The 20,831-nt window shown below is 48.7% G+C and overlaps 14 protein-coding genes across 14 annotated transcripts; 6 read left to right on the top strand and 8 right to left on the bottom strand.

Annotated features, from left to right (window-relative positions):
- Nucleotides 1-76: 76 nt before the first annotated feature.
- On the bottom strand, nt 77-1,900 carry KL928_000840 (uncharacterized protein; the record flags this gene model as incomplete). Its single annotated transcript, XM_043206580.1, has 1 exon — nt 77-1,900. One exon carries the CDS (start codon nt 1,898-1,900, stop codon nt 77-79), a length of 1,824 nt encoding a protein of 607 aa, XP_043061299.1.
- A 310-nt stretch (nt 1,901-2,210) lies between these two features.
- On the bottom strand, nt 2,211-4,064 carry KL928_000839 (uncharacterized protein; the record flags this gene model as incomplete). Its single annotated transcript, XM_043206578.1, has 1 exon — nt 2,211-4,064. The coding sequence occupies one exon, from the start codon at nt 4,062-4,064 to the stop codon at nt 2,211-2,213; it is 1,854 nt and encodes a 617-aa protein (XP_043061298.1).
- A 573-nt stretch (nt 4,065-4,637) lies between these two features.
- KL928_000838 (uncharacterized protein) lies at nt 4,638-6,059 on the bottom strand (the record flags this gene model as incomplete). The annotated part of the gene is made up of 1 exon (XM_043206577.1): nt 4,638-6,059. One exon carries the CDS (start codon nt 6,057-6,059, stop codon nt 4,638-4,640), a length of 1,422 nt encoding a protein of 473 aa, XP_043061297.1.
- Nucleotides 6,060-6,456: 397 nt separating this feature from the next.
- Nucleotides 6,457-7,464, top strand: KL928_000837 (uncharacterized protein; the record flags this gene model as incomplete). Its single annotated transcript, XM_043206576.1, has 1 exon — nt 6,457-7,464. One exon carries the CDS (start codon nt 6,457-6,459, stop codon nt 7,462-7,464), a length of 1,008 nt encoding a protein of 335 aa, XP_043061296.1.
- A 19-nt stretch (nt 7,465-7,483) lies between these two features.
- On the bottom strand, nt 7,484-8,116 carry KL928_000836 (uncharacterized protein; the record flags this gene model as incomplete). Its single annotated transcript, XM_043206575.1, has 1 exon — nt 7,484-8,116. One exon carries the CDS (start codon nt 8,114-8,116, stop codon nt 7,484-7,486), a length of 633 nt encoding a protein of 210 aa, XP_043061295.1.
- Nucleotides 8,117-8,487: 371 nt separating this feature from the next.
- Nucleotides 8,488-11,892, bottom strand: KL928_000835 (uncharacterized protein; the record flags this gene model as incomplete). Its single annotated transcript, XM_043206574.1, has 1 exon — nt 8,488-11,892. One exon carries the CDS (start codon nt 11,890-11,892, stop codon nt 8,488-8,490), a length of 3,405 nt encoding a protein of 1,134 aa, XP_043061294.1.
- A 261-nt stretch (nt 11,893-12,153) lies between these two features.
- On the top strand, nt 12,154-13,368 carry KL928_000834 (uncharacterized protein; the record flags this gene model as incomplete). The annotated part of the gene is made up of 1 exon (XM_043206573.1): nt 12,154-13,368. One exon carries the CDS (start codon nt 12,154-12,156, stop codon nt 13,366-13,368), a length of 1,215 nt encoding a protein of 404 aa, XP_043061293.1.
- An 80-nt stretch (nt 13,369-13,448) lies between these two features.
- Nucleotides 13,449-13,923, top strand: KL928_000833 (uncharacterized protein; the record flags this gene model as incomplete). The annotated part of the gene is made up of 2 exons (XM_043206572.1): nt 13,449-13,481; nt 13,546-13,923. 2 exons carry the CDS (start codon nt 13,449-13,451, stop codon nt 13,921-13,923), a joined length of 411 nt encoding a protein of 136 aa, XP_043061292.1.
- A 57-nt stretch (nt 13,924-13,980) lies between these two features.
- KL928_000832 (uncharacterized protein) lies at nt 13,981-15,270 on the bottom strand (the record flags this gene model as incomplete). Its single annotated transcript, XM_043206571.1, has 1 exon — nt 13,981-15,270. One exon carries the CDS (start codon nt 15,268-15,270, stop codon nt 13,981-13,983), a length of 1,290 nt encoding a protein of 429 aa, XP_043061291.1.
- A 62-nt stretch (nt 15,271-15,332) lies between these two features.
- Nucleotides 15,333-17,597, top strand: KL928_000831 (uncharacterized protein; the record flags this gene model as incomplete). The annotated part of the gene is made up of 1 exon (XM_043206570.1): nt 15,333-17,597. One exon carries the CDS (start codon nt 15,333-15,335, stop codon nt 17,595-17,597), a length of 2,265 nt encoding a protein of 754 aa, XP_043061290.1.
- A 258-nt stretch (nt 17,598-17,855) lies between these two features.
- KL928_000830 (uncharacterized protein) lies at nt 17,856-18,632 on the top strand (the record flags this gene model as incomplete). The annotated part of the gene is made up of 1 exon (XM_043206569.1): nt 17,856-18,632. One exon carries the CDS (start codon nt 17,856-17,858, stop codon nt 18,630-18,632), a length of 777 nt encoding a protein of 258 aa, XP_043061289.1.
- A 13-nt stretch (nt 18,633-18,645) lies between these two features.
- Nucleotides 18,646-19,212, bottom strand: KL928_000829 (uncharacterized protein; the record flags this gene model as incomplete). Its single annotated transcript, XM_043206567.1, has 1 exon — nt 18,646-19,212. The coding sequence occupies one exon, from the start codon at nt 19,210-19,212 to the stop codon at nt 18,646-18,648; it is 567 nt and encodes a 188-aa protein (XP_043061288.1).
- A 39-nt stretch (nt 19,213-19,251) lies between these two features.
- On the top strand, nt 19,252-19,983 carry KL928_000828 (uncharacterized protein; the record flags this gene model as incomplete). Its single annotated transcript, XM_043206566.1, has 1 exon — nt 19,252-19,983. One exon carries the CDS (start codon nt 19,252-19,254, stop codon nt 19,981-19,983), a length of 732 nt encoding a protein of 243 aa, XP_043061287.1.
- Nucleotides 19,984-19,986: 3 nt separating this feature from the next.
- KL928_000827 (uncharacterized protein) lies at nt 19,987-20,750 on the bottom strand (the record flags this gene model as incomplete). The annotated part of the gene is made up of 2 exons (XM_043206565.1): nt 19,987-20,407; nt 20,476-20,750. 2 exons carry the CDS (start codon nt 20,748-20,750, stop codon nt 19,987-19,989), a joined length of 696 nt encoding a protein of 231 aa, XP_043061286.1.
- Between the last annotated feature and the right edge of the window lie 81 nt (nt 20,751-20,831).

The raw sequence follows: 20,831 nt of genomic DNA, 5'->3' as shown, positions 1-20,831 counted from the left end.
GCTAATGCTTGCTACCAATATGCATACGACTGCGAGTTACAGTGCATAAAAAAAATTAGATCAACACTATGAGTACTTATTTTGCCTCGACGTGCTCGGCCTCGCCGTGCTTCATCTCGACCCACTCGTTGTTCTTGATGGCCACGCGGTGCGAGTGGTACAGCGGCTCCATCTTAGGAATGTCACGGCGCAGAACCTTTCTTTGAACACCGTTCCACAGGTTCTTGGTCTGGTACTTGGCGTGCTCGGCTGCAGAAACGTCAAACACCTCATCCAGCTCCTCCAGAGTCAGATTCTTGGTTTCTGGCAGCAGCCATAGCACCAGGAAAAATCCAACAATGTTCCAGCCGGCATACCAGCCAAAGGCGCCCTGTGGCTTGAATGCCTTCAGCAGGGATGGCCAGGTGAGCGACAGAATGAAGTTGAAGAACCAGCACGTGGCAGTGGCAAAGGACATCGTCACATCACGAACGTAGAGCGCAGCGCATTCTGCCGAGTAGGTGAACGGAACAGGCCCCTCTGACGAAGAGTAAACAATGGTGAACAGGTAGATACCCAGGGCGATGACACCAACTTTGGCATCTTTGTGATCCTCAGGGATCCAGAACGCGAAACCGGCTAGCAGCAGGAACGCAGCCATCAAAGGGAACGCAAAAAGTAGCAGCGTTCTTCTTCCGAACTTGTCAATGTTTCTGAAGGCCGGAACGGCAAACACCCAGTTCAACATACCGAATCCCCAAGAGGCAATCAAAGCGTCACGGTCGCCGAATCCTGACTCCTTGAAAATCGAGGATGAGTAGTATGCAATGACGTTAACACCACAGAACTGTTGCATGAACATGACGACCCAAGCACCCATGGCTCCGTTTCTGTTTCTTCTGATTGTAAACATCTCTTTCACCTTGGTGAAGAATGGCAGCTCGTACGATGCCTCCTCTAGAAGTAGGACGTGGGTGTAGAAACAGTCTCTGGCAGCGAGAATCTCGTGTCTTCTAATTCTCAGGTACGAGTCGTATGCGTCCTTGTGTCTCTCTTTTCCCATGAGCCATCTTGGCGACTCTGGACAGAACCACACCTGGACCATCACGAGAAACGCTGGCAGCGAGGCAGAACCAAGCATCAGCCGCCATCCAAGTCCCTTGTGGATATTGTGCGAGGGAACTTTGTAGAATGCGAGAGACATCACGTAGCCAAACATGATTCCAAATGCGGTCCACATCTGCCACATCATGACCAGCGAACCACGGATTTTGGCTGGAGCACACTCAGATGAGTAAACTGGCACGGTGGTGGATTTAGGACCAATTCCGAAACCCAGGAAAAACCGAGCAATGAACAGATGCCACCAGTTGTTGACGAGTCCCGACCAGATGCACGTGAGAGCCGAGATCGTGCATGTTATGAAGATTGTTCCTCTTCTGGAGAACTTCTCGTTGAGCCAGTCGGTCATCCAGCACGAGATGGTGGAGCAGCACAGGTACGGAGCGCAATTCACCAGACCCACGAGCCAGGTGTCGCGATCGGTGCCGTTGTCGATGCCAAACTCGCTAGGATAGTACAGCTGCGCACCGTTAATGACGGTCTCGTCCATACCTTGGACGGCAGCACCGAGAGAGGCCATAATAATCAGCCAGTACAATTGGCCCGACAGCTTCCAAGGATGGTGGTTTTCCTCGTAAAGGGCTTCTTTTTCGCCTTCGCTGAGGAATTCCATCGAGTTGAACCTGTTTGGGGACCGAGCCACGGCCGCGGCACGGCTAAATAGCTCCGGGTCGAGGTTGTATTTCATCGCGTAGTTCCGGCCCATGGCCATCACTTGCTCCTCAGAGTAGTTGCTGAGGATGTTGAATTCCTGGAGCAGAGATTCGTCTGGGGAGTCCAAAATCTTTTCAGAAGACATTTTTGGAGGTACGACAGGTGGGAAACACGGCCTATTTATACAACGCCAAGATGTCTCCCCTCCTACGAATGGTTGTGACTTGGGGATGTGTTACGTCATGAGGCCTCTGTTATGCAAATCGAAATAATCTTGGCAGCAAAAACACTTGCCTCTTCCCAAATAATTAACCCCACCACACAGCCGCACACGACCTCCGCGATGTCATTTTTTTTTCACTTTTTTATTGTTATTGTGGCTCTCACAATACAGACAGAGCCCAGCTACTGTACTCATCTGACAAATAAACTCGCACTTCATTACCCTACTTATCTTACTCGATGTGCTTGACCTCGTTTTTGCGTGCCTCCCAATCTGAAGTCACTGCCATACGCCGTTTCGTATAAAGAGGTGGCAGAGGCTCCACGTTCTGGCGCAGCACTCTTCTGCGGAATCCGTTGACAAGGCTTCTGGTTTGGTAGGCTGCATGCTCGGCAGCCGGAACGTCAAAGACCTCGTCCAACTCTTCCAGTGTGAGACCCTTAGTTTCTGGCAGCAGCCACAGAACCATAAAGAACCCAGCAATGTTCCAGCCGGCGTACCAACCAAACGCTCCTTGAGCTTTGAATGCTTTCAGCATAGATGGCCACGTCAAGGAAAGAATAAAGTTGAAGAACCAGCAAGTGGCGGTAGCAAACGACATGGTCACGTCTCTGACTCTCAGCGAGGCACACTCAGCAGAATACGTGAATGGGACAGGCCCCTCTGACGACGAGTAGACGATCGTGAACAGATAGATACCCAAGGCAATAACACCGACCTTGGCGCCTTTGTGTTCTTCAGGAATCCAAAAGGCAAATCCAGCGAGCAGCAAAAAGATAGCCATCATTGGGAACGCAAACAGCAGCAGCGTTCTACGGCCAAACTTGTCGATGGAAAAGAAGGCCGGCAGTGCAAACACCCAGTTGAGCATACCGAAGCCCCAGGAGGCAATCAGAGAGTCTCTCACAGAGAATCCAGAGTCACGGAAAATGGTGGACGAATAGTATGCGATAACGTTGATACCGCAAAATTGTTGCATGAACATACAGACCCACGCACCAACAGCACCGTTTCTGTTTCTTCTGACGGTGACCATTTCCTTGATCTTGGTGAAAAATGAGGCCTTCATGTCTCCTTCCTCGAGAAGCAAGAGATGACTGTAGAATGCGTCTCTGGCCGCCTGCAAAGGAGTATGTCTCATTTTGACGAGCGAGTGAAAGGCGTCACGGTCTCTTCCTTTACCTAAGAGCCATCTCGGAGATTCTGGACAGAAGGGGATCTGTGCAAGAATGATGATCGACGGAAGACAAGCAGAACCCAGCATCAGACGCCATTGCAGACCTTCGGCTATTCCGCGGTCTGGCACTTTGTAGAAAGCAAGTCCGAACACGTCTCCCAGCATGATTCCAAAAGCGGTCCAGATCTGCCAGTTCATCACTAGAGAGCCCCTGATTTTAGCCGGAGCACACTCAGAGGAGTAGACAGGAACGGTGGTCGAATTAGGGCCGATAGCAAAGCCGAGGAAAAATCTCGCGATAAACAGGTGCCACCACGTGTTGGTCAGAGCAGACCAGATACAGCAGAGGGTACCCCAAATACTGCACAGGAAAATGACACCACGTCTGGAGAACTTGTTGTTGAGGTAGTCTGTGCACCACACCGACATCGTGGCACAGCAGAGGTAAGGAGCGCAGTTGACAAGGCCGACGAGCCAGGTGTCGTGGTCAGAGCCGCTTCCAATGCCCAGTTTCTCGGGATAGTACAGGTTGGCGCCGTTGATGACGGTCTCGTCCATACCCTGCACGCAAGCCGCCATGGAGGCTGTGGAGACAAGCCAGTAGAGAGTTTTCGGCAGTTTCCACGGGTGGTGGATTTCGTCGTAGAGAGCCTTCTTTTCCTCTTCGGTGAGGAAGTCCATAGAGTTGAATTTCGAAGGACTTCTGGCGATGGCAGCGGCGTGAGCAAAAAGGTCCTCGTCGAGGTCGTTTTGTCTCGCGTAGGCGCGTCCCAAATTCATCACCTCTTCCTCGCTATATTGCGAGAGAACGTTTTGATCAACTGGCTCAGCCAGACCGGTTCCGTCCTCGCTGGTGGAGGCAAAGAGGCCGTTCTCATGGGGAGAGTCAGAGAGCTTTTCAGAAGACATCCTGTACACAAAGTTGAAAGAGTTTGTTTTTCGAACACGGCACTTTATATATACTGTTCTGACCATCTCGGGTCGCAGATCTTACCTTCGAAAAGCGGATTATATTTCTGGAGAATCCATTGTTTTTTAAGCAAAGGGGGCTTTACATGCTTGCGGTGGAGTGCCTAGGTCTGCGGAACCTTTAACTGCTTGAAATGGGTTTCGTTGACCGTGGTTTGATGATTTCTCGCTGTGCAACAGCGCGCCCCTAGTCGGAGATCTCAACGTCGCTTGGCAAGAATTTGCCCCTCATTTTCTGGTGAATACAGCAAAGTGGGTTAATTCGGCAAGCACAAGAGCCTCTCCAACCGGGATTATGACGATTTTTCTGGGGACACACTTCAGGTTTCCCCAAAAAAACTATTCTACGGAATTCCACAAACAATAGAGAATTTCATCATCACTCAATAATTTCCCTGCCTACCTGGACGCACCTCCGCTTCATTGGAATTCCGTGGTATGGAGACTATCTGATGCGTGACGTCACCGACAAAGTTAAGCTAGCGCGTTCTTGCTTATCTATATACAAGTCTACTAGTGCCTCAATTTCTTGGCCCTCAGCTCCGCTAGCTCACTTTGTACATTGTCGATGTCCATTCGCAGTTTCTGGTTCATTTTGTCTATTTCTGCGTTTTTCTCATTGTTCACCTTAATCACCTCGAAATTGGACAGTTGTGCATTAAGCTTCCGTTCGCACTCGTTCCGCTTCAACCTCAGCTGTCCGTTGTTCGCTTCCAGCTTTTTGATCATTGTTTGGTTACTAAATCGCTCTTCGTTCAGCTGCTTGTAGTTATTGAGCAACTCCGTGTACTGTCTCCTCTTTGTCTCCAGTTCCACCTGTAATTTGTGCAACTTATTCTGCTCACGGAGCAGGTCGTGGGGCTCTCTGACCGGCTCATTTAATAGCTCATACTCGTGGTCGTCCCATATGAGCTGGCTCTCTATACTGCTCTTTGGCCTTCCGCCACACAGCATACTAGCAACATCCCCGACAATAGAGTCAAACCCGTAGATTACCACCCTGTGGGCCACCAAATCTAGCTCCTGTGCCGTCAGCTGTCTCCAAAACTTTGCGCTCTCCAGCTGTCTCTGGACATAATCCGCGACGTCCTCGTGTTGCTGGTGCCAGTTGATCAATATCGACGCGTCTGTCCTTTCTATGGAGCGCAGAACCATAAACACCCATCTGGTCATGTCTATCTTGCTATACAGTTGGGCAAGAACAAACGCGATTTCGGGGTCCAGGAGACGGCTGTGCACGAGTGTAACCAAAGGCGGCAGCGTCTTTGTCCCTAGTTTGCCGCAGACAGACGCCAATTGGGGGAAAATAGATTCGGTTTCGATTTCTAGCGACTCGAGTTGCGCTAGCAGTTCCGGATTATTTGCGGTGACGGCGCCAAGTTTCTTCAGCTTCATGCTTTTCAGCCAAAGCCTGTACACCGTGAGCTGGTCCGGGTTGTCGAAGTTTCTGGCCTCCACTTCGCTTCTCACCTCTATCATATGATCTTGTGCATTCAATTGGGTGTAATATTCGTTGTCGGAAATTTTTAGGTCTTCCGGCAGCTCGTAGAACAGACCCACCACTCGGGAAGTCTGGTTTTCAAGCAGGAGATCTAGAGTTCTCTGCTGAAGGCTTCTAGTATCGGAAGCAAGCCCAGCAGGCGACCTTGAATGTGTGCCCGGTTCCAGGTCTCTTGGAGACCCGATTGGCGTGGTGAGCTCAAAGTCTTCCGTGGACACACGCTGCAGGCCGTACTTCTTCGAACGAGGTGGCCTATGCGGTAATGCCGGAGGATGATCCCACGTGTAATCATCTGAAGCACGCTTATCGGTGCCAGTTGAGTGGCCCTGATGACGCATTGGAAGAGGCGGACTCATTGAGACCGGCGAATTGGCCGATGTGACATCAGATTCTGTTGCAGACGGTAGCTTGGACGACTCGATCGCGTCAGACATTTGTGACAAGGGAAGAATTGTATTTAAGTGTATTTTTGATCTGGTGTAGAGATGAAATATAGAAATTTGGGGTGACGGAGACAGCTGGGCAGCCTAGACAACAGGATCCCGGGCAAATATGGGCCCTACGGCTGAGGAATAGCCACCCGGGTGGAAGTGGTAGCCGATCGCGACGGACTGCTGGTTCGAGAGATCCCAGATATTGGCTACGTCCAGGGAACTGTGGAGTGGTGTGGGGGTTGTACGTCAACTCTACTCTATTTCTCTTAATGCTGTGCCACTCAACAGAACCGTCGGCTTTCTTTATGTAGGTCTCACTCAATAAGCAGAACCAGCTCTATTTACGTATGTTGTTCGATATGCACGTAAATTTTTTTATTTTTCTGAAATATTTTCTATGTCTAATATCATTAATATCGAGCACGATCGGGTTAGCAATACCACGGCGACCGACTTCCCAGGATACTCCGCGAACGGAGAGCATGCCTGGAATTTGGAAAAATTTAAGAAGAACTTCCAGCTCAATATCTCCTACCTCACACAGAGAACTGCAAACTTCGACTTGGTGGGCCTCGACACATCTATTGCCAACGCGTTCCGTCGTATCATGATCGCTGAGGTGCCTTCTGTTGCAGCAGAGTATGTGTACATCTTCAACAACACTTCGGTCATCCAGGACGAGGTGCTCGCTCACAGAATCGGTCTGGTGCCTTTGAAGGTTGATCCGGACATGCTGACCTGGATTGATCCGAATGCCGAGGAGGAGGACAAGTTCACAGATGAAAACACGATTGTCCTTTCACTGGACGTGGCATGCACGAAAAACCCAAATGCCGTCCCAGGAAACAACGACCCAGAGAATCTATACAGAAACTCCAACGTTTATGCCAGGGACCTAAAGTTCGAGCCAAACGGACGCCAGGTCACCCAGTTCGCTAACTGTCCTGTTGTTCCGTGCGATCCAGACATTTTGATTGCCAAGCTGCGTCCCAATCAGGAGATTTCGCTCAGAGTTCACTGTGTCTTGGGCATTGGAGCCGACCATGCCAAGTTTTCTCCAGTCAGCACTGCATCCTATAGACTGCTTCCGACGATCGACATACTGGAGCCTATAACTGGCGACGACGCAATCAAGTTCCAGAAATGCTTCCCATCCGGTGTTATTGGCATTGACTCCAACGGTGCAGCATACGTCGCCGACGCTAGAAAAGATACCGTTTCCAGAGAAGTTTTGAGACACAAGGAGTTTAACGGGAAGGTGAAACTGGGCCGTAAAAGAGACCATTTCATCTTCAACGTCGAATCAACAGGCGCTATGCCTCCAGAAGAGATCTTCTACAAGTCCATCAGAGTGCTCAAGACCAAGGCCGAGTACTTGCGTAACTGTCCTATTGGAAATATGTAATCTACAAATAGAGTGCCACTCAGACCCCCAACCGCGGCATCATCTCGCTCAATGACGGCGTTGGTGCTTGCGCGCGTTCTATAAGGTTCACGTACTGGACTATCCTGACGACGTCGATCGACGCGACGACGTCGCTGTCCTCTGCATTGTCCATGTCTTGCTTGACAAAGTTCATGCTGTAGAGCGAGAATTGCAATGCCACCAGCACAAAGTCCCACAGCAGCAGGTAGAGCAATTTGTAAAACCATCCTTCGAACCTGTTCTCCCCCATGATGTTTATGATGTATGCACCGTACGATATGCCTTGGCCCAAACCTCCGCGCGCGGAAAATGCAATGTGGACTACCAGGCCCAACACATTGAACGCCAGGCCCAATGACAGCACTTTCTGTGCCAGTATCCGTTGGACCGCTGGCGTGAGCACTGCTGACGCCTCTATGCTGTTTGGCGGGTGGCCAAGCATGAACTGCTGGAATCCTCGCAACAAGAGTAGTATGAGATTTTCGTCGGCAAGGTACAGTATTATGAGCACCAGATAGCACGAGACGTCGAGCCTGGCGGTGAGATTTTTCCTGTGTTCTATTTTCCTCGCTTTCAAGACTCGTTCATCGTTCATTGAAAGTTGTCTTTCCAGTTCCGCTCGTATTTTCATAAATAGGCAAATGGAGTCAGATTAAAAAAAATAACTAAGGATCTGATGTTAAGTAATCGAGCTTTTTTTATCCACCTCTTGTTGCATACTGTAGGTAGTGACGGTGATTGTGGGTAGTCTGAGTTTATGGTGAACACGTGTAATTGCAGCCTTTAGAGGGACCAGTAATAAACTTATAACTGGCCTGCTCTCAAAATAATGCCCCCTATTCCTAGTGTAGGACTTGAAGATCTATAGTCCTGTGTCTCCTTGTGACCTAAACAAGATCAACACGACATGTGTGTGGATGTCTGTTTGAATCTAACTCCTGTGAGAATTTCATCAATTCTGAATTGATCCTCGAGTTGAACTATTATATTGATTAATCTATATTATTCCCACCTATTTAAGTCCACAGTCTCAATTAAATCACCGCCCAAGAGCGAGATTTGACTGAGCAGAGAACACTTATTAAGCTTTAGCTGCTCATCATCGGTAGGTTCAACGTCGTAGCCAACGTTGACCCGGAACTTCTTCTTGGAGTTGGCGATTACTGGGTTCAGGATCGCCGCAACAACGTTGCAACGGCCCTCTTTGCCCAGTCCGGTGTACTTCCCGCACGAGATGAGCATCACGTTACTGAAACGAGCCCTCAACTCGTCACAGAACGCAGGAACAGGATCCTGCTCCGAAGAAACGTCGTCGGAGGCCACCAACGACGTAGCCACCAAATTCTTGAACTTGTTTTCTGGCAAGATCCCAGACTTCGAGGCAAGCTCGGTAGGCGTTTTGATCTTCAGCACGATATCATAATCTTTAAGTGCTGGAGTGAATATGAGTTTCAAAGTTTTCTGATTAAGCGTCTTGCTGACGGCAGCCACCGCAGCCTTACTGAGCGCAGTCAATCTTGTCGCAATAGGCAAAGAAAGCCCAAATGACCACAGTTTTCCAGATGGGTCTTCCTTGGAGGCAACGAATAACTGTGTCTTGATAGCCTGTGGGTCCTCTTTGCGCAGTTTGCTGAAATTCCCGGTAATGGACTGGTAAGCCTGGACGGTCAATCTTTCTGAGACGAGGTCAATGTAATTTCCGCTTTTCTCAAGATCTTTAGCAAGATCAAGAACCAGCGGGTCGTCCTTCCAGTTCCATTGGCTTAGAAACTGTAATGTGCGAAGAAAGCCAGCCTCGACGCTGGCAGGAACAGAGTATGGAGCAGGGTCCACAAACACCTTCATCACCAAAAGCTCCACAAGCTCGTCGTTGAAATGAGACAGAAGAAGCTGGGCGTCGAGCCAGCGCTTGAAAAGACGCACTGTCGCAGAATAAAATGGGAAGTACGTACTCAGAGAGGCAATAGCCCGGTGGTGTTTGACTGAGCCCATATACTTCTGATTGAATGCCAGATAAATATCTGCGACGGTCTTGCGTTGTTTTTCGGGAGCGTTCTCGATAGCACGAAGATACAGCACTTCGTCACGTTCTGTCAGAACACGGAAGCTAAATCCGTAGCCGTCTGGTGTAAGCACACGGAGCACTTTGATTTCGGTGTTGTAAGGAACAGACGTGCGATCCTCTTCCAGGTAGGACTTGTAGTTTGTGTTTTTAGCGAGGTAGTCGTTGATCTTTAAGAGGAACGCTGTTTTTGTCTGCTCGAGAGCAAGCAGCTCGTCCGGCCACTTTGTCGATGATTCGAATTGGAGAATCGACTCGTTGAAGAAGTCTGGGTTCGACACGGCATGAGGAACGGGCAGTATTAGCGACGTGTTTCGCAGAGCAGGGGAAGCTGGCAGAATGGATTTGACGCTCAGCGGGAGATCTATTTTATTCAGCACTTTGCACAGCTCGGAATACGAATTTTTCAGCTGCTGGAAATTGGACGGAATTAGTTGCATCGAGTTGGACGTCAGTGGCACAGGCAGCATCTTCCAGAATCTGTCTGTGATGAATTCGAGTCTTGCGCTGGAATTGATATGGAGCTCGAATATGTATTTCAGGATGGATACCACCGTGAGCTCGTTGGCTGGCCACAGACAACTATACTGTATGTTTCCATCTTTATATTTTCTGACTTGAGCTTTTGCGCCCCAGAAAGAACGGAAGCGAATGGCGTTTTCCTCATCGTTATGGAGAGGACCCTTGGTGATTTTCTTTTCGCACTCAATGGCATTCAAATACAGTCCGATCTCGACCTGTTTATCCTGGGTGTCAGGACGTCTCTTTTGTACGCTCCATTTGTCGTCAGTGCTGGAAAGTCTAACGACGACATGGGATGCTCGTTCGGCCATTGCACGCAAAACCAGCTTGTGGACTTTGCTGCACACAAAGTTTTCGTATGTCAAGAAAGTGATTTTCTCTATAGGGCCGAATTTTTCGTGTTGGTTCAGATCTTTTAACGGAACTGACACAAGCATGTCGTATTGCAAGTGCTTCTGTGTATTTTTGTAGATGAATGTTTGTTTGAAACGGTCCTGCACAACGTCGTTCAAAAGGTCCAGAGTCTCAGCTGCCTGCTTCTTCAACACTTGGTAGGAAGAAGCAGTCATTTTCCAGAAAATGTTGATTTTGGTGGTCTTGTCGAACAGAGTTGGGACGTTGAATCCGCCTTTCTTGTAGACTGAGCCATTATCGCCAACAACAGAGCTAAATGAGAGGTATCCGTCGTCCACCAGGTCTTGGGTGGCTAAATACTTGATCGTACCTTTGAACAGCTGGTAGCTGGAGTATCCATGGAGCAACACCTTGTTCCCATTCTCACCACCTCCCGCCAACAGTGCAGCCATCAGCACGGCAAACTCAAAATGTCCAAAGCCGCCCTTATTAAAATGGGAGCCGAGCCCGCGTTGTCTGAGCCACAGCTTTCCCAGCACCGTCGCATCTCTAAAAGAGGTTGTGGTTTTCTTTGTAGCGTACAGATACTTGAGATAGTATTTGTAGGTTGTGGACGACAGAATGGAGGAGTTGTATAGAGGCGTTGGAGGAAGCTCGTCGTCGGTTTGAATGCGAACGCAGTTTCTGTCTGGAAGGAGTTTTTTGCTTTCAAACAGCCCGTACTCGAATCCGACCAGAAGTCTGACTCTGAAATTTGTGTCCTCGAAAAGTAGGTCGTTGTCGTGAACTTTGTCTGGCGTAACACTGTCTATTCTGATGCTTGGACACAACTTGTCTCCATTGACGTACTCGTAGGAGATTCTAACTGGCAGGTGATTTTTCGCCGTGAGTGTGATTAGCTGGTCTGCAAGGTAAGCGATGTAAAAAGCTCTCTTGTAGAGAGCTTTGTAGTTTAGATAATCTTTTGGCTGGAACATGGATTTAGGCATGGTCAGAGAAACATCCACTGCCATGCCATCCGGCTGCTGGATGCCGGTCTTCAGGCCAAACGATCCAACCAATGAGACGTCTGTGGGAGCATTGTACTGCAGCTTGTAGTTGATTGAGGTAGGCTTGGGATCAGGGAATGGTATTGCAACCTTGTTCTTCGACTTTTCAAAGTAATTCTCAGCTTCCTCTAGAGAAAATGCCTCTGAAGCAGAAATATCCTGAATAATCTCATACAGTCGATGAAGAACACGCTCAATCAGCTTACAGTGCGAGTCCTTGAGACGTAGTTCCTTCACAAGCTCGTCGATCTGGAGCTTGAAGATGTTGGACTTGAACAGTTCAGCCGTTTCTCGGGCGATCTGGACATCCTGTGAGGTCAGCTGGGCCTTCTTGTGAGGTCTGTGGTTCACCTCAACGGCCGCAGGACCCTGCTCAGTGTCATTGACGCCCGATTCTGGCTCTCTGTCTCTTTTAACCATGAAGAAGATTTAGTAAAAATTTTAGAGTAGTGTAAAGCACATAACTCCAACCGAGGACCGTCACAGTCTGCGACGTTGTGCTACAGACAGCTCCTTTGAATGGTGGCAGGAGCATCGCAGACGCCTGATCACATAGCCCAAAGTCTCAGTTGCCCCTCGTGCCCCCAAGGATGATATCCAAACCTCGCCCGAAACCGCTTGCCTCCGGTCTCAGGTGTGGACGAGGATATTTGTGTCCTTAATTATTATTTTGCCCAAATTATGCTTCGAATCCACGATCCGAGACTAGTCACGAGGACCGTGTTTTTGGGCGGCAGACTGTGTGCTGGCCGGCCGGCGTCTCTGAACCATGGCCTGGGCCTCCGCTTCAATTCGTCGGCCCCGAAAACCACCATCTGGCAGAAAGTCAAGCACGAGGCCCAACATTACTGGGCTGGTACCAAGCTGTTGGGCCTAGAGATCAAAATATCGTCCAAATTGGTGCTCAAAGCAGCTTCTGGATACGAGCTTACAAGAAGAGAGTACAGACAGCTACAAAGGACCACATCCGATGTTCTTCGATTGTTCCCGTTTGCCATGTTTGTGCTGGTTCCGTTTGCGGAACTGCTGTTACCAGTTGCCCTCAAACTATTCCCAAACCTACTTCCTTCCACGTATGAATCTAAAACCGACAAAGAGAAGAACCTCAAGAAGCTGCGGACCACGAGAACTAAAGTGAGTGAGATCCTGAGGACCCAGGCCAAACATATAAAACTTCCTTCCACCATTACCGAGGAACAGCGTGCGGACTACAAGGATTTCTACCTGAAGTTGAAAAGTGGCCGTTCTCAGGAGATCACCAAAGAGCAGCTACTGCGTGTGGCTAAGCTGTTCAAAGACGACCTGATCTTGGATAACGTTTCCAGAGGTATTTTAATTGCCATGGCAAAGTACATCAATCTGCGTCCGTTTGGCACCGACCAAATATTGCGGTACCGTATCCGGCACAAGATGCTCAAGATCAAGAAGGACGACAAGCTAATCGACTACGAGGGTGTCAAGTCTCTTTCTCCGGCAGAGCTTCTAGTTGCCTGTGGATCTCGCGGGATCCGTACTGCAGACACTCCACCAGAAAGGTTGCGCGAGCTGTTGCAGATCTGGCTTGATATGCGCTTACGCGAGAAAATCCCATCTACCCTCATGATCCTTGCCAACGCGTACTCGTATGGCAACACAGAGAACTACTCCCATTACGAGGCGTTGAAAAATGTTCTGAACTCGCTGCCTGAAGAGTTCTACCACGAGCAGGAATTGCATGTTGATGACGAGAAGGCCACTTTTGAGCAACGTATGAACGTGCTGAAAGAACAGGAGCACTTGATTGAGAGCGAAAACGTTGAGGAGAAGGACCAGAAGGTCATTGTCAAGGACAAGCTGAGTTTGGACGATGATGACAAGAAACCCGACGAGGAGGAGAAGAAGCAGGAAGTCAAGTAGACGTTATAGAAACTATTTATGTAAAATCAGTCAGAAGCACCTCACTATCTGTGGAGCCTTTATTATTTTTTAATTTTTCAATGGCTAGATATTGGTGCAAGACATGTTCTAAGGTATGTTATTTGATTGCAGCTCCTAACGCAGTTTGTTGACGAGAACCTGAAGACCACCCATGAGGCCAGTGCGGGCCATAGGGCTGCAATAAACCGTTTAGTGAGAGGGTTTCGAGAAAAGCAACAGGAGCTAGAGAAACTTACACGACAGGCCGAGAAGGAGCTAATCCGAGCGAGAGAGAAATCTCCAATTCGGCAACAAAGCCTTCCGGTTGCACAGCCAGTGAATGAACATCATTATGAGTCCGAACGGCCAGCATACTCGGTGCCTACAGGGATCCGAGAAAGGAAGATCACTAAATCTGAAAAAGAGCTAAGAGAGTGGGGGCTGAACGAAAAACCAATTGACGAGGAGCTCTCGAGCGATTCGGACACAGAACGCAAAGAGCCCAAACCCAAACCCACGTTCAAAAAAAGAATACCGAAGAACCAGCACAGTTAGTACATTATTATTTTTCAGCTACCAACGGCATAGCGCGCGGCATATCTATGTACATCATCAGGTAAACTTCCGAGATCCACCTCTCACGAACTCCAGGATCTTCCATCCCTCTGTCTCTGGGTTGTCTATCTCCTCTGGGACACGCGTTATCACCAACGCGTAGGCAGACAACAGGATATCCTCCTCGGTGCCTGCCACCACTTCTCCAGTCTTGGCTTTTCTGTAGAGATTAACCTCCTGGACTCTGGCACTAACAACAAAAACAGGGATCTGGTTAGGCTCCAACATACGTGACGACACGATCTGGACGTCTCTCACATCCAGAATACGGCCGTCCGAGATCAACCCCTGGTCCCTGAGCTGTTTCTGCTGTGCAGCAATGATATTGAACGGAGCCTCCGAAAGCCACGTCTTCAAAACTTTCTCCTCCCCAGTAATATATGCCTCCAAAACCTCCGGCACAATGTACTCTCTGAGCTGCTTGGTCAGACTCTCTGTGTTAAAGTTAGGGTCCAGTTCTCTGAAAGCCTTGATGACTCTGGCGCCCTCGGTTTCCGCGAAAAAGCTGCCGATCTTGTCGATGACAGTACGGATCAGCACCAGTAGTGGGTTCTCGGCCTCCTCCCATTTTTCTCTGAGCACCACCAGCAGTCTTCCAATGGCAGAGTTGGGCTTGATCTTGATCTTGTCTTTGATGCTGCTCTCGGACTTAATGTTGGTGGCAACTATGGCGGTGCCGGCCTCCTCGTCTCTTTTGATGGCCTTTGGTTTATTCTCCAGCTCGCGCAGGCGCCGCAGCCGTCTCTGCTCCTTGCTTTCGTACAGTCCGTATTTGGAAGCGCCTTCGTCGAGACTCTTGGTCACCTCTTGGTAGGTCTTGGTTTTCCGGATCGGCTCGATCACCTGGTCGACCGTCTCAGCAGTCTTCTCAACGGTGGTCCGCACTCCTTTTCCCACAGGCGACTCCCATGCCTTGTGTGCCACATCTCCCACGACCTCGGCGGTCTTGTGCACCCCCTTGGCCAACGCTCCCGACGATTTCTGGGCAGCGTTGTATGCCTCTTTGGCTTTCTTAAAAGCCTCGCTCTCCCCCATTTCGTCGGTGGCGCTCTTGAGCTGTTTTATTTGGTCAGTGAGCTCGGTGCTCTTTTTCAGCTCGCTGCGGAATGTGTCCACAAAAACTTGGATAGGCGACTTCTGGCCTGAGGAACGAGCTCCATATATCGAGAATGTCCTGACTCCCAGGCCTGTAGCTTGCAAAGCCATGCGCTTCTGCACAATATGTCCAGCCAACATGACGGTCCTTGGGTTCTTCTGAAAATTTTTTGATATTTCCAGTTCTGTCATTTACTAGTGTTAATAATTTACAAGGAAGGGACCAAAGCACAAATATTGCATTTTTGCTGTCAATGTTTAATAAAGACCCTCCGTACAAACGGAAGGCGTTTGCTTCTCTAAACAATCTGCGATTTCGAAGCAAAAAGCTCAGACAGCTTAGGCCCTCGGACAATCTGCAGAAGCAGCCCGCTACAAAGATCGCCATACCACGCAGCATAGATATAGACACGAGGGAGCAGCCTGCGCCTGAAAAGGAGGACGAAGGTGTGCATGTGGCTGTACGACGCGTGAAGCTTTTCAAATCGGCCGCAAAAAGCCCCAGCACCGTGTCGGATCAGATCTGGCTCAACTGTCAAAATCACCGTCTGACTATATACAGTTTGCAACACACCAGCGATGTGTATGTTTCCGTGCCGTTTCCGGACGTCAGATTTGTGGATATCTGCTCGAACCCGGATAGCTCATTTCATTTCGTTGTCACTCTCAGATCAAGCATCACTGGAACGCTTCGCAACGAAAGCGTACGGATAGACAAGTTATGGGTGTTTCTCAGTTTGAGCGACCGGGAATCGTACAACAAGCTCGTGCGTGACTTTGAGGACCAGGTGGTATGTAATTATCTCACAGCATCGGACATGAACAACTACTATTTGAAGAGCGAGCCAGATAGAGAACCCAAAATTGGCAGCAACCACCAAACACAGCTTCCTGTGACTCCTCCCGCAAAGTTCTACGGGACAGCGAAAACTTTCAGCTCAGACCTGGAGCCGGGCAATATTCTCAACACGACTCGCACACGCTCATTGCGTTTATCTCTGACAGACAGCATAGACGATCCTTTCGAGTACCGTGCAGAAATCCAAGACGAAGACATCTCGCGCGACGAGCAGATTGTGTTTGATCCGCCCCTAAAATATAGGTTTGCATCCAAAAAGTCTATCATCGTGTCCAACAAAGACTTCAACTCGTTATACAACGGGAATTGGGTGAACGACTCGATTGTGGATTTTTTCCTCCAGTACAATCTGCAACAGGCAAGAGAAGCAGGCTCTCTGGGCAGTGCGCGAGTGGAGCTGTTCAATTCTTTTTTCTATACCAAATTGACGATGTCCAATCCCGATAACGACTACTACTCCAACGTCAAGACGTGGTTCAAGTCTAATGACAGTCTATTTGATAACGATTACATTGTGATCCCCATAATGACAGATTTGCACTGGTTTTTTGTTGTCATTACGAACCTGCCTCGTCTTCGCAGATACAATGAGATCAACGAGCCTGAGCCTATGGACGGGCTGCTGATCAATAAAAAAAAGCCACTGGCAAGCATATTTGTTCTGGACTCTCTCCAGAAAGCACATCCCAACATCGCAGTACCAATAAAGAGTTTTCTGGTAGAGTATGCCAAAGACAAATACGACCTAGACGTCCCCATAGGGCAGATTCGCAAGTACAGTTGCAACATTCCACAGCAAAAGAACTTCAACGACTGTGGACTGCATGTCATCTATAATTGCAAAAAATTCTTTGATAGTCCAGAGGAGTTCAAGGCCATGATCCTCACAGAGCACCGCCGCAAAAAGTCCACAACCTCACTCTCTACCAAGCTATTTGATGATGAAGAGCGTAAAGTCATTAGGATGCAGCTACGTGAGGTTTTGCTTAAGCTCCTGAAGGAGCAAGTTGAAGCCGACGGTGGAGACAGCTCTGCCGTTGGTACCGAAACCTACGGAACACTACGAGCCAAAGGCATCAGGGAGCCTTCGGCGGAGGCGGAAAAGCATAGTGCTGATGAAGCCCCAGATGACGAGATAATGATTGTTGATGAAATTACTAACGAGATGGCTCCGAATATAGAGCAGCAGACTGCATGCGTGGCATCATCCCAGCAACGGAATATATCGTTGTCATCTGAGGACCCAGAAACAGAGATCAAGACACAGTCGCCACAATCCTCCCAGGTCAGAGAAATTCACAGCGAAAGGCTGGACGATTCTCAAAGCACACAACCAAAAGAGCAAGAAATTATCACATCCGACACGCAGTCCAGCGACAAACTACAAGATCAAAAGGTGTCCATGATTTTGGAGGACAATGGGTCTTTGAAGGAAATAATTGAGTTTTCTGATGGAAAAAGAAGCGAAAGGAAGGGAGAACCGACAAGTCTGGGCCATCAGTCTGGGGTTACGGTAGCAAACACCTCTGAGGAGCCGGTAGCCACTGGTGAGGCTTCCAACCCTGATGAAGACAGAGTTCTTTTTGTTCGTAACCCCAAGAGCTCGATCAAGTTTGCTGGCAGGACTTATCACACGCAAAGAGCGAGGAAAAGGAGATAGCATATGGAATAATACAGGAAAGTAGCACACGTTGATAAAGTACACTAAAGTTCCGCAGACGCAATAAAAATAAAAACTAAGCACCCAAGCCGGGAGTCGAACCCGGAATCTTTTGATTAGAAGTCAAACGCGTTAACCATTACGCTACTCGGGCAACACTGACCTAGGGGGAGGTCCATTCCACATATCGACAGTTCGAACACCCTGTCGTGCACACTCTCGAACTTACAAATTGAAAAACATTCCTGGGTTATTAGCATGCTGTCCTTAGCGTTTTTGTTATTATGTGTCCCAGTCTGGACTCTGGAACTTGCAAATGGCTTCCTTAATATTGACGGCGCAGCCGTTTCTTTTGAAGGTTCTCCAATTGAGTTGGAACCTACAAGCAAATCCATTGAAATCCAGTTTGATATTCTAGACGAGGGTAAAAAGCTGAAAAGCCCTCCCCAACAAGTGAGCATCATATTCACAGCGGATAATGTTGACTCCTACTACTACCCGAAAATCAAAGATTCTCAGGCAAAGCTGAGCCTCCCATTGGGCAAACTCTCCAAATATATTAAACATAGTCCCGAAATTGATGTTAGCGTTTTGATTGGAGATAACGTCAAGGAAAACAACCTGTTCCAAAAGGTTGGACAAATACACTCACACTTACGCTCTGTGCCCAAGCCTGAGCGCTTTGGCAGCAAGCCAGAGATAATACATCAATTTAAGAGTCCGCAAAGTCACGTCAACCCAATCATCTCTATTATTTTCATAGGTGGTGTTGTTGCTTTGCTGGCGGCGCTGTTCATCACGTGGAACCAGCTTGATGCAATGAACTTTAACAACATTGGAAAACTGCCTTGTGGATATACTGTCCAGTTCTTTGTGTGTTTGGCATTGCTCGAAAACATCTTCATCCACTACTTCTTAAGCGCATCAATATTTACTACCATCTACAGAACCCTGATAGTGGCCCCTGTGGGTGTCTATGTTGGCTCCAAAGTCCTGAGAGAGCTGCATCAGCTTCGCCAAGCAGGCAAAAGATGATTGACTGTCGCCGTCACTCCTCCACAAAAGTATTGGCTAGTTTTCTAGGTGAATTGGTAAACATAGAGAGCATTCCCGTCAAATACCACGCGTAGACCAGTTTCCCTTCAATCATAGCGAGTGGAACAACGGAGTAAGTTCTCGAATCAAGAGACGCGTTCAGATTGTCACCTGTCACCCAGACATGGCCTTTGGGAACGATCACATAGTTGTCGTAGCTGCTGCTGTCCAGAGGAGCTATTTCTTGCATGTCGAGGTTTTCCTGATGCAACCGTCGGAGCGAGTTTTTGGACGGATCAATGAGAATAATGTCTCCTGGCATCCCAGTGATTCGTTTCGTGACCAAACTCGAAGGCTCAGTAGGCTTGCGTGCCACGATTAGGTCCCCCATTTTCACATTTCTGCCGTACTTGTATCGCTTGTCTACCACGGCACTATCATTGACAACGGCCAGCGTCGGCAACATGCTCTCACCCGTTGTATCACTTATTTCGAAAACATTCGAAGAAAATATGTGCAACACGGCGACAGTCCTTATGGTGTATGACAGGACTTTGCCTGCTGAGTACAGATTATTCATCAATGCAATAAATTATTATTTTTTTTCAGACCGTATTTAATGGCTTACGAACAGCGAAAGCTGCTTGAGCAGCTCATGGGCAGAGATGCTTTGGTGAAATTACCGCGAGATTATGACGTGCGAAGGGTTCAATCCTCAGATCCTTCTGTGCTGGATTCTCCAAAAGTGTGCAAGAGTTTCCTCGTAGGAAAATGCCCGTACGACTTATTCCAGGGCACCAAAGAGGACCGGGGCAAGTGCCCAAAAATACACCAGGAGAAACTTAAGATTCTATACGAAACGTGTGTGAAAAACGGGGTGCGAATGCCAAACGATAATTACAAACTCGATTACATGCGCGATCTCGAAGGAGTGATCAACGAATGTAATAGGAAAATCAGAATTGCAGAAAAAAGACTGGAGCTCTCTGTAGAGGAGAGGGAGAAACTCTCAAGCGTGACACAGGAGCTGGATAAATTAGACGAGCAGGTGAGCCTAATGCTTCAGGAGATCTCATTACTGGTAGAAAAGGGAGAATTGGAAATGGCCTTGGATTGGAATAAAGAGCTAGAACAAGTGGTACGAAATCGAGACGCTGTTGCATCGCAATACACCGAAATGGTGGAGAACATCAACCAGTCGGCGCAGCAGAAACTGCAAGTGTGCGAACAGTGCGGCGCATACCTCTCTCGCCTCGACAACGACCGCCGACTTGCGGACCACTTTGTGGGTAAGATGCATTTGGCCTATGTGGAGATGAGACGCGCATTGGCTGAACTCAAGGGCCGCTAGTTTTCAACTTTTTCTCTCAGCAATGCCAACAGATGGAGGGAGTGCGTCGGCGACGGCGCTCAGCCAGTCTCTCGTTGGCAGCGTACTGGAGAACAAATTAACAGCAGCATTTACTGCCAAATATGCCAGGCTCACAGCCGCGGTGACAGACACAATGACGGACATGCTGATGATGAAAATGGGTAGGAAACCGACTCCTGCTGCAATTGCAAGAATGGTGAACCCGGTGGTGAATAAAAAGCCAATGAATGAGGTGTAAACGGCCATTAGCAGAATGAATATCAAAACAGGGGGGATGATGCTGAGCACAAATACGGTTACCGAGATGTTAACCAAATACGAGTTCGATTTGTAGAATATAAGCAGCTGCTCCCACCAACCAGAAACGTTATTTCTGACTTGTTCGAGAAAATTGAGGGTATTCCTGGAGTGTTAGAGATCCCTCTTTATGGGGGGGTTATGAGCACTTACAGAAAGATCAGGCTCCGGTACGTGCTGTTCTGTGGGACGAGCACGTCGATCAGCCTGGTTAGCAGAAGGAGCACATCGTTGAACAGCTGGATAAAATTGAGGGAGATGGAGGGCTCCGCCTCCGGTTGCGTGTCGTTCTTCTCCTCGTGGGAAAATGGTTGCACGGGTTTTTGGAAAAAATCAATCACCTCGTCCACGCTCTTATGTGGAGCAGCCCTCCAATTCCTTTTGTTCTTTCCAGGCGTCAGATCTGATGCCAATGAGTTGATAGAAGTGGAAGTGTCTGAATCGTCCATATTTTAACGTTTATGTAACTAGTTAAGTTCGTGAGCCTTGGTGATATGTCCACAAAATGGGGATGCGGTGCACGGGTGCGG

The sequence above is a fragment of the Ogataea angusta genome (assembly GCF_019207475.1).
Source record: "Ogataea angusta isolate 61-244 chromosome Unknown 61-244_NODE_2_length_1002155_cov_89.706849, whole genome shotgun sequence".
Taxonomy (NCBI): domain Eukaryota; kingdom Fungi; phylum Ascomycota; class Pichiomycetes; order Pichiales; family Pichiaceae; genus Ogataea; species Ogataea angusta.
Note: the sequence above shows the minus strand (reverse complement) of the source record. Positions and strands in the feature narration are given on the sequence as shown.